The sequence below is a fragment of the Panulirus ornatus genome, chromosome 52 (genome assembly GCF_036320965.1).
Source record: "Panulirus ornatus isolate Po-2019 chromosome 52, ASM3632096v1, whole genome shotgun sequence".
NCBI classification, from domain to species: domain Eukaryota; kingdom Metazoa; phylum Arthropoda; class Malacostraca; order Decapoda; family Palinuridae; genus Panulirus; species Panulirus ornatus.
Window position 1 is genome coordinate 6822667 of NC_092275.1, and position 12266 is coordinate 6834932.

At 42.1% G+C, this 12266-nt stretch overlaps 1 protein-coding gene across 1 annotated transcript in view; it reads right to left on the reverse strand.

Annotated features, from left to right (window-relative positions):
• LOC139765027 (ankyrin repeat domain-containing protein 13D) overlaps positions 1-12266 on the reverse strand; it is a 128382-nt gene that overhangs the window by 100656 nt on the left and 15460 nt on the right. Inside the window, exon 5 of the mRNA XM_071692103.1 lies at positions 2784-2829. Coding sequence (XP_071548204.1) covers positions 2784-2829 — 46 coding nt within the window. The remainder of the gene's footprint in view (positions 1-2783; positions 2830-12266) is intronic.

Sequence of the window (12266 nt, forward strand, 5' to 3'; positions counted from 1 at the left end):
TCTGAATCTAAGCGGTATATGGAAAGTTATTTACGATGAGATTTGACTAGGACAGTATGGTTTTTTTTTTTTTTTTGCTTTGTCGCTGTCTCCCGTGTTTGCGAGGTAGTGCAAGGAAACAGACGAAAGAAATGGCCCAACCCACCCCCATACACATGTATATACATACGTCCACACACGCAAATAGAATACCTACACAGCTTTCCATGGTTTACCCCAGACGCTTCACATGCCCTGATTCAATCCACTGACAGCACGTCAACCCCAGTATACCACATCGATCCAATTCACTCTATTCCTTGCACGCCTTTCACCCTCCTGCATGTTCAGGCCCCGATCACACAAAATCTTTTTCACTCCATCTTCCCACCTCCAATTTGGTCTCCCACTTCTCCTCATTCCCTCCACCTCTGACACATATATCCTCTTGGTCAATCTTTCCTCACTCATTCTCTCTATGTGCCCAAACCATTTCAAAACACCCTCTTCTGCTCTCTCAACCACGCTCTTTTTATTTCCACACATCTCTCTTACCCTTATGTTACTTACTCGATCAAACCACCTCACACCACACACTGTCCTCAAACATCTCATTTCCAGCACATCCATCCTCCTACGCACAACTCTATCCATACCCCACCCCTCGCAACCATACAACATTGTTGGAACCACTATTCCTTCAAACATACCCATTTTTGATTTCCGAGATAATGTTCTTGACTTCCACACATTCTTCAAGGCTCCCAGGATTTTCGCCCCCTCCCCCACCCTATGATCCACTTCCGCTTCCATGGTTCCATCCGCTGCTAGATCCACTCCCAGATATCTAAAACACTTTACTTCCTCCAGTTTTTCTCCATTCAAACTTACCTCCCAATTGACTTGACCCTCAACCCTACTGTACCTAATAACCTTGCTCTTATTCACATTTACTCTTAACTTTCTTCTTTCACACACTTTATCAAACTCAGTCACCAGCTTCTGCAGTTTCTCACATGAATCAGCCACCAGCGCTGTATCATCAGCGAACAACAACTGACTCACTTCCCAAGCTCTCTCATCCCCAACAGACTTCATACTTGCCCCTCTTTCCAAAACTCTTGCATTTACCTCCCTAACAACCCCATCCATAAACAAATTAAACAACCATGGAGACATCACCCATCCCTGCCGCAAACCTACATTCACTGAGAACCAATCACTTTCATCTCTTCCTACACGTACACATGCCATACACAAGTACACATGTCCTCGATAAGGACAGTATGGTATGTGTTCATTATTTACGATGAGATTTGACTAGGACAGTATGGTATGTGTGCAAGTAAGAAGGGAGGGGGTGAATGGTTCTTGCTGAAGGTGGATCTGTGTCAAAAATGTGTGTTGCAACCACTATTATTTGACCTGTTTATATACAGGAGGGGAGAACGTAAATGCAAGCGTTTTAAAGCAAGTGGCAGGTCTATAACATACTGGAGGTTGAAAGGGCATGGGAAGTAAATCAGTTCCTGCTAACAGATGACACAGCTCTGGTGACAAACACAAGAAAGAAACAGCTTTGGAGGATGTGAGAAAGAAGAAAGTTGAGAATGAATATAAATAATAAATAATACAGTAATGAGGGGCAGAAGGGAGATGAAACAAGATGGTTTGAGCGATTGAATGAGCGGACCTGGAGAAGTGGAGTGCTATAGATACCAAAGAGTAAACTTGCAAAACAATGAAACCATGAGGTTAAAGTAGGTCACAGGCTGGGAAAGAGGGGTCTAAGGTCCTGAGTGCATTGTGGAGTTGTTAGAGGAGAGGTCAGTGTCTGTTAAACACAGGTGGGTATGTCTGAAGGTATAGTTGTCTCAACAGTGTTATTTGGATGTTGATCTTAGGCCCTATATGCAAAAAAATGGAAGAGGGTTGACATATTGAAAATGAAATGTCTGAGCATGTTACGTGGTGTAACAGACTGATTATATGGAAGGACAGTGTAAGGAAAAGGTGTGGTAGTAGATGCAGTATAACAGAGAGGTGAGTGGGATGTCCTAAAATGGTCTTTGCATCTGGACAGGAGTAGTAAAGAAATTCTAAGATGATGATCATATCAAGTCAAAGGAGGAAGGGGACAGGGAGATCAAGGCAGATGGAGAGTTGGATTGAAAGAGGCTTTGGAGTACCAGGGTCTGAACATTTAGGAGGGCAAGATGCATGCATGGGATAGAAGAACTGGATCGATGTGGGATATGGGAAAGACAATAAGTTGTTAATGGGATAAACTATTGCACATGGAACAGCCAGGGAAAGACATGGAATAGTCTGTGGAGGTGAGCCCTGTTTTCAGCACATCATACATAACAGTCAGAGACTGGATGCATACAAATAAGGCCATTGTTTGTCTGTTCCTTACACTACCTTACCAAAGAGAGAGAGAAAACTGTTTATAAAAAACATCAAATTAGCACTGTAACTGTACTGTATGTTTCTAGACATTTCATTTGTATATTTGTGTGAAAATTATGATAAATCTCCCCCTAGAATATAACCCCTTTTACTCCACTGTATCCTCTGCTAAAATCAATTCAACTATTTTTGTTGTTATTTTCCAGAAACATATCTCCAATATGCACCAGGGGATATCTGTATCTGTCTAAGAATGTGATGAAAACTTTATGGTTACTTCAATTATGAATGGATGCAATGGATATATAAGACATTTTAAGAGTACATCTAAGAAAAAACATACACCACAATATTCACACAGGCCTAGTTTAGTTAAAATAAGCAAAACTTACCCCAACTAGTAAATTCCCACTTCATCTCAACATAAAAGTCTGGCGCCTGTTGGAATGAAAAAAGCAAAATGTAACAATATGAAAAGCCTTTTATCATACATTCATTACATCAAAGCAATGACACTTATTTATATTTTGAAAAGCAAATAAGTATCTCACACATTTCATTAACAAACGAAAAAAAGGAATGTTCAACACAAAACAGCATGTACAGAGCTTTCTCATTCTATTCTGGGAAATGATAACTTCTTCCATAACTTCAAGTCATGGAATCATAAGCAATAACTGAAACACTGCCTTAAAATACTTATATGTTAGTGAGTTTTTAAATGTTGGAGGGTTCAGTCAGAAACAAAAGTCCACATCATGGTCATACCCAAATTGAAATATAAAGAGGATTGATGAGAGGGGAAAAAGAAGAGAAAGAGGAAAACATACCTTAAGAATTTTGGAGGAAGTGGAAAACCTGTCTTTTCAGAGGGCCAAGTCACAGTTATTACAAAAGACATGTGGGTGTAGAGTCCCAAAGCACCAAGGTGTAATGAAAAAGTTACAAAAACAGCAAATCCTTGAGTTGCTAATGGCCACACAATAATTTCATGATGGACTGGCTTGCCAAAAAATATGCGATCTAGCTAATGATGGGAGCACACTAGCAACCAGTGCTCAACAGCAAAAACCAAAGTAATACCTGTTGAAATGAGAAAGTGAACCAACACTGCAGCCTAAGGCATGACGTGCAGTTAGTCTGGGAGAGTTGATAAGTCCAACTTGCTTTAGATTCAACTCTGTCTAGTAAGAATGTTGAGCAAGAACCACTCCAAGCGGAAAAGCAGTGCTCCATGTAAGGGCAGATCAATCTTTTGTATAAATGGAGCAACTGTATAGAAGAAATTTTGGTAAATAAACAGGAGTCCCAGTTTCTAACTGGAAGACTTAACTATTCATTAAATGTGAGGTTCTCAAGATAAGTTAAATATTACAAAGAAACCAAGAACCTTCGATGTGCTAAGTTGTGAAATTGGAGATCCAGTGCAAGAGATATATATATATATATTTATCTATTTATTCATTTTGCTTTGTTGCTGTCTCCTGCGTTTGCGAGGTAGCGCAAGGAAACAGACGAAAGAAATGGCCCAACCCACCCACATACACATGTATATACATACACGTCCACACACGCAAATATACATACCTATACATCTCAATGTACACATATATATACACACACAGACATATACATATATACACATGTACAATATTCACACTGTCTGCCTTTATCCATTCCCATCGCCACCTCGCCACACATGGAATAACATCCCCCTCCCCCCCACGTGTGCGAGGTAGCGCTAGGAAAAGACAACAAAGGCCCCATTCGTTCACAGTCAGTCTCTAGCTGTCATGTAATAATGCACCGAAACCACAGCTCCCTTTCCACATCCAGGCCCCACACAACTTTCCATGGTTTACCCGACGCTTCACATGCCCTGGTTCAATCCATTGACAGCACGTCGACCCCGGTATACCACATCATTCTAATTAACTCTACTCCTTGCACGCCTTTCACCCTCCTGCATGTTCAGGCCCCGATCACACAAAATCTTTTTCACTCCATCTTTCCACCTCCAATTTGGTCTCCCACTTCTCGTTCCCTCTACCTCTGACATATATATCCTCTTGGTCAATCTTTCCTCACTCATTCTCTCTATGCGACCGAACCATTTCAAAACACCCTCTTCTGCTCTCTCAACGACGCTCTTATTTCCACACATCTCTCTTACCCTTACATTACTTACTCGATCAAACCACCTCACAACACATATTGTCCTCAAACATCTCAATTCCAGCACATCCACCCTCCTGCACACACCTCTATCCATAGCCCACGCCTCACAGCCATACAACATTGTTGGAACCACTATTCCTTCAAACATACCCATTTTTGCTTTCCAAGATAATGTTCTCGACTTCCACACATTTTTCAAGGCTCCCAGAATTTTCGCCCCCTCCCCCACCCTATGATTCACTTCCGCTTCCATGGTTCCATCCGCTGCCAGATCCACTCCCAGATATCTAAAACACTTTACTTCCTCCAGTTTTTCTCCATTCAAACTTACCTCCCAATTGACTTGACACTCAATCCCACTGTACCTAATAACCTTGCTCTTATTCACATTTACTCTTAACTTTCTTCTTTCACACACTTTACCAAACTCAGTCACCAGCTTCTGCAGTTTCTCACATGAATCAGCCACCAGCGCTGTATCATCAGCGAACAACAACTGACTCACTTCCCAAGCTCTCTCATCCCAACAGACTGCATACTTGCCCCTCTTTCCAAAACTCTTGCATTCACCTCCCAAACAACCCCATCCATAAACAAATTAAACAACCATGGAGACATCACACACCCCTGCCGCAAACCTACATTCAATGAGAACCAATCACTTTCCTCTCTTCCTACACGTACACATGCCTTACATCCTCGATAAAAGCTTTTCACTGCTTCTAACAACTTGCCTTCCACACCATATATTCTTAATACCTTCCACAGAGCATCTCTATCAACTCTGTCATATGCCTTCTCCAGATCCATAAATGCAACATACAAATCCATTTGCTTTTCTAAGTATTTCTCACATACATTCTTCAAAGCAAACACCTGATCCACACATCCTCTACCACTTCTGAAACCACACTGCTCTTCCCCAATCTGATGCTCTGTACATGCCTTCACCCTCTCAATCAATACCCTCCCATATAATTTACCAGGAATACTCAACAAACTTATACCTCTGTAATTTGAGCACTCACTCTTATCCCCTTTGCCTTTGTACAATGGCACTATGCACGCATTCCGCCAATCCTCAGGCACCTCACCATGAGTCATACATACATTAAATAACCTTACCAACCAGTCAACAATACAGTCACCCCCTTTTTTAATAGATTCCACTGCAATACCATCCAAACCTGCTGCCTTGCCGGCTTTCATCTTCCGCAAAGAAATTACTACCTCTTCTCTGTTTACCAAATCATTTTCCCTAACCCTCTCACTTTGCACACCACCTCGACCAAAACACCCTATATCTGCCACACTATCATCAAACACATTCAACATGTTTTGGACAATCACATGTTTACCAAATGGCGTCCTAGCTTCGTCTCTTCGATGTATATCAACTGACTGTTATATTTCTCTCTTGTGTCTCCCCGATGATGTGATTATTACACGAAAGTGCACTTGGGAACTTTTCGTGTTTCATTTTCCCCGTGGACTCATAGGAATATCTTGATCACGCGCAAAATTGTGATCCTTTCCAATATATATATATATATATATGGGAACTTTAGTGAAGGGCACAAATGGGGAGGTGATAACAAGTAGTGGTGATGTGAGAAGGAGATGGAGTGAGTATTTTGAAGGTTTGTTGAATGTGTTTGATGATAGAGTGGCAGATATAGGGTGTTTTGGTCGAGGTGGTGTGCAAAGTGAGAGGGTTAGGGAAAATGATTTGGTAAACAGAGAAGAGGTAGTGAAAGCTTTGCGGAAGATGAAAGCCGGCAAGGCAGCAGGTTTGGATGGTATTGCAGTGGAATTTATTAAAAAAGGGGGTGACTGTATTGTTGACTGGTTGGTAAGGTTATTTAATGTATGTATGACTCATGGTGAGGTGCCTGAGGATTGGCGGAATGCGTGCATAGTGCCATTGTACAAAGGCAAAGGGGATAAGAGTGAGTGCTCAAATTACAGAGGTATAAGTTTGTTGAGTATTCCTGGTAAATTATATGGGAGGGTATTGATTGAGAGGGTGAAGGCATATACAGAGCATCAGATTGGGGAAGAGCAGTGTGGTTTCAGAAGTGGTAGAGGATGTGTGGATCAGGTGTTTGCTTTGAAGAATGTATGTGAGAAATACTTAGAAAAGCAAATGGATTTGTATGTAGCATTTATGGATCTGAAGAAGGCATATGATAGAGTTGATAGAGATGCTCTGTGGAAGGTATTAAGAATATATGGTGTGGGAGGAAAGTTGTTAGAAGCAGTGAAAAGTTTTTATCGAGGATGTAAGGCATGTGTACGTGTAGGAAGAGAGGAAAGTGATTGGTTCTCAGTGAATGTAGGTTTGCGGCAGGGGTGTGTGATGTCTCCATGGTTGTTTAATTTGTTTATGGATGGGGTTGTTAGGGAGGTAAATGCAAGAGTTTTGGAAAGAGGGGCAAGTATGAAGTCTGTTGGGGATGAGAGAGCTTGGGAAGTGAGTCAGTTGTTGTTCGCTGATGATACAGCGCTGGTGGCTGATTCATGTGAGAAACTGCAGAAGCTGGTGACTGAGTTTGGAAAAGTGTGTGGAAGAAGAAAGTTAAGAGTAAATGTGAATAAGAGCAAGGTTATTAGGTACAGTAGGGTTGAGGGTCACGTCAATTGGGAGGTGAGTTTGAATGGAGAAAAACTGGAGGAAGAGAAGTGTTTTAGATATCTGGGAGTGGATCTGGCAGCGGATGGAACCATGGAAGCGGAAGTGGATCATAGGGTGGGGGAGGGGGCGAAAATCCTGAGGCCTTGAAGAATGTGTGGAAGTCGAGAACATTATCTCGGAAAGCAAAAATGGGTATGTTTGAAGGAATAGTGGTTCCAAAATGTTGTATGGTTGCGAGGCGTGGGCTATGGATAGAGTTGTGCGCAGGAGGATGGATGTGCTGGAAATGAGATGTTTGAGGACAATGTGTGGTGTGAGGTGGTTTGATCGAGTGAGTAACGTAAGGGTAAGAGAGATGTGTGGAAATAAAAAGAGCGTGGTTGAGAGAGCAGAAGAGGGTGTTTTGAAGTGGTTTGGGCACATGGAGAGGATGAGTGAGGAAAGATTGACCAAGAGGATATATGTGTCGGAGGTGGAGGGAACAAGGAGAAGAGGGAGACCAAATTGGAGGTGGAAAGAAGGAGTGAAAAAGATTTTATGTGATCGGGGCCTGAACATGCAGGAGGGTGAAAGGAGGGCAAGGAATAGAGTGAATTGGAGCGATGTGGTATACCGGGGTTGACGTGCTGTCAGTGGATTGAAGCAAGGCATGTGAAGCGTCTGGGGTAAACCATGGAAAGTTGTGTAGGTATGTATATTTGCGTGTGTGGACGTATGTATATACATGTGTATGGGGGGGGTTGGGCCATTTCTTTCGTCTGTTTCCTTGCGCTACCTCGCAAACGCGGGAGACAGCGACAAAGTATAATAAAAAAAAAAAATATATATATTTCTTTCTTTTAAACTATTCGCCATTTCCCGCATTAGCGAGGTAGCGTTAAGAACAGAGGACTGGGCCTTTGAGGGAATACCCTCACCTGGCCCAATTCTCTGTTCCTTCTTTTGGAAAATTAAAAAAAAACGAGAGGGGAGGATTTCCAGACCCCCGCTCCCTCACTTTTAGTCGCCTTCTACAACACGCAGGGAATACGTGGGAAGTATTCTTTCTCCCCTATCCCCAGGGATAATATATATATATATTTATATTTATTTATTATACTTTGTCGCTGTCTCCCGCGTTTGCGAGGTAGCGCAAGGAAACAGACGAAAGAAATGGCCCAACCCCCCCCCCATACACATGTATATACATACGTCCACACACGCAAATATACATACCTACACAGCTTTCCATGGTTTACCCCAGACGCTTCACATGCCTTGATTCAATCCACTGACAGCACGTCAACCCCGGTATACCACATCGCTCCAATTCACTCTATTCCTTGCCCTCCTTTCACCCTTCTGCATGTTCAGGCCCCGATCACACAAAATCTTTTTCACTCCATCTTTCCACCTCCAATTTGGTCTCCCTCTTCTCCTCGTTCCCTCCACCTCCGACACATATATCCTCTTGGTCAATCTTTCCTCACTCATTCTCTCCATGTGCCCAAACCACTTCAAAACACCCTCTTCTGCTCTCTCAACCACGCTCTTTTTATTTCCACACATCTCTCTTACCCTTACGTTACTCACTCGATCAAACCACCTCACACCACACATTGTCCTCAAACATCTCATTTCCAGCACATCCATCCTCCTGCGCACAACTCTATCCATAGCCCACGCCTCGCAACCATACAACATTGTTGGAACCACTATTCCTTCAAACATACCCATTTTTGCTTTCCGAGATAATGTTCTCGACTTCCACACATTCTTCAAGGCCCCCAGAATTTTTGCCCCCTCCCCCACCCTATGATCCACTTCCGCTTCCATGGTTCCATCCGCTGCCAGATCCACTCCCAGATATCTAAAACACTTCACTTCCTCTAGTTTTTCTCCATTCAAACTCACCTCCCAATTGACTTGACCCTCAACCCTACTGTACCTAATAACCTTGCTCTTATTCACATTTACTCTTAACTTTCTTCTTCCACACACTTTTCCAAACTCAGTCACCAGCTTCTGCAGTTTCTCACATGAATCAGCCACCAGCGCTGTATCATCAGCGAACAACAACTGACTCACTTCCCAAGCTCTCTCATCCCCAACAGACTTCATACTTGCCCCTCTTTCCAAAACTCTTGCATTTACCTCCCTAACAACCCCATCCATAAACAAATTAAACAACCATGGAGACATCACACACCCCTGCCGCACACCTACATTCACTGAGAACCAATCACTTTCCTCTCTTCCTACACGTACACATGCCTTACATCCTCGATAAAAACTTTTCACTGCTTCTAACAACTTTCCTCACACACCATATATTCTTAATACCTTCCACAGAGCATCTTTATCAACTCTATCATATGCCTTCTCCAGATCCATAAATGCTACATACAAATCCATTTGCTTTTCTAAGTATTTCTCACATACATTCTTCAAAGCAAACACCTGATCCACACATCCTCTACCACTTCTGAAACCACACTGCTCTTCCCCAATCTGATGCTCTGTACATGCCTTCACCCTCTCAATCAATACCCTCCCATATAATTTACCAGGAATACTCAACAAACTTATACCTCTGTAATTTGAGCACTCACTCTTATCCCCTTTGCCTTTGTACAATGGCACTATGCACGCATTCCGCCAATCCTCAGGCACCTCACCATGAGTCATACATACATTAAATAACCTTACCAACCAGTCAACAATACACTCACCCCCTTTTTTAATAAATTCCACTGCAATACCATCCAAACCAAACCATTTTATGTTAAGTGCAGACCTGTCTCCGACAGAGAAGATACCAAATTATCTATGTATGAAAGTAAAACTTCATTGATTATTTATTATTTATAAAGAGCTTTTTGATTGATGAGAACTGCTATTGACGTTTGTGTAAATAAATTATACATTTCCTTTTTCCATAGCCAGAGGTTGAACCATTATGTGACATTCATTTTTTCATTCATTTCAAGCTAGAAGTTTCAGTTTTCTAAATTGTTTCTTACATTTTTCATATGTATATATATGTATGTGTGTGTGTGTGTATGTATATGTGCGTATGTATGTGTATGTGTGTGTATGTGTATATGTATATATATATGTATATTATCCCTGGGGAGAGGGGTGAAAGAATACTTCCCACGTATTCCTCGCGTGTCGTAGAAAGCGACTAGAGGGGACGGGAGCGGGGGGCCAGAAATCCTCCCCTCCTTGTATTAACTTTCTAAAATGGGAAATATATATATATATATATATATATATATATATATATATATATATATATATATATATATATATATATATATATTTTTTTTTTTTATACTTTGTCGCTGTCTCCCGCGTTTGCGAGGTAGCGCAAGGAAACAGACGAAAGAAATGGCCCAACCCCCCCCATACACATGTATATACATACGTCCACACACGCAAATATACATACCTACACAGCTTTCCATGGTTTACCCCAGACGCTTCACATGCCTTGATTCAATCCACTGACAGCACGTCAACCCCGGTATACCACATCGCTCCAATTCACTCTATTCCTTGCCCTCCTTTCACCCTCCTGCATGTTCAGGCCCCGATCACACAAAATCTTTTTCACTCCATCTTTCCACCTCCAATTTGGTCTCCCTCTTCTCCTCGTTCCCTCCACCTCCGACACATATATCCTCTTGGTCAATCTTTCCTCACTCATTCTCTCCATGTGCCCAAACCACTTCAAAACACCCTCTTCTGCTCTCTCAACCACGCTCTTTTTATTTCCACACATCTCTCTTACCCTCACGTTACTCACTCGATCAAACCACCTCACACCACACATTGTCCTCAAACATCTCATTTCCAGCACATCCATCCTCCTGCGCACAACTCTATCCATAGCCCACGCCTCGCAACCATACAACATTGTTGGAACCACTATTCCTTCGAACATACCCATTTTTGCTTTCCGAGATAATGTTCTCGACTTCCACACATTCTTCAAGGCCCCCAGAATTTTCGCCCCCTCCCCCACCCTATGATCCACTTCCGCTTCCATGGTTCCATCCGCCGCCAGATCCACTCCCAGATATCTAAAACACTTCACTTCCTCCAGTTTTTCTCCATTCAAACTCACCTCCCAATTGACTTGACCCTCAACCCCACTGTACCTAATAACCTTGCTCTTATTCACATTTACTCTTAACTTTCTTCTTCCACACACTTTACCAAACTCAGTCACCAGCTTCTGCAGTTTCTCACATGAATCAGCCACCAGCGCTGTATCATCAGTGAACAACAACTGACTCACTTCCCAAGCTCTCTCATCCCCAACAGACTTCATACTTGCCCCTCTTTCCAAAACTCTTGCATTTACCTCCCTAACAACCCCATCCATAAACAAATTAAACAACCATGGAGACATCACACACCCCTGCCGCAAACCTACATTCACTGAGAACCAATATATATATATACAACAAATCTTTTCTTGCTATAACTAATGTGATTCATTGACAGTTTTTTCAAATGAGCAAAACTGTAAAAGTCTAAAATTACCACCCACAACAGCAAAATGCATTGTTGTCAGCAGCAGGCAACAATGCCTCCACTTTTGCAAAGAACTTTCTCATCTTATTCAACTTTTGATGCTGAAAGAGTCTGTGTCCATTAAATCACTCTTTATGAATATCCAAATATAGATCATCATTGTCAAATTATTCAGTTTTATCTGCCTGTTCCTCTAAATCTAGCTATAAACCATTCATGGATGATGACTGTGGGGAGAAATTACTGCACACTGGCACCTTAGCCACCATCAATGCTCTTTGCATGGCTGCAAAACCGAGGCACAAATCTCAATGCATATACATCTGTCTGGAGCCATCACTCAGGTCATGCAAATGTCTCTCAGGGGGTATTAAGCAGTTAAGCTTAACCTGGTTACATCTACCCCACTGAGATATCCAGTCAAAGTCTGATTTTACAGAGGAAGTTGCAATGAGACGAGATACAGACTGAGCCAGAGAGGATAGGGCAGTTTGGAAAGAAATGGAGAAATGCTTTGCCGGGTCATCAATATGTGAAT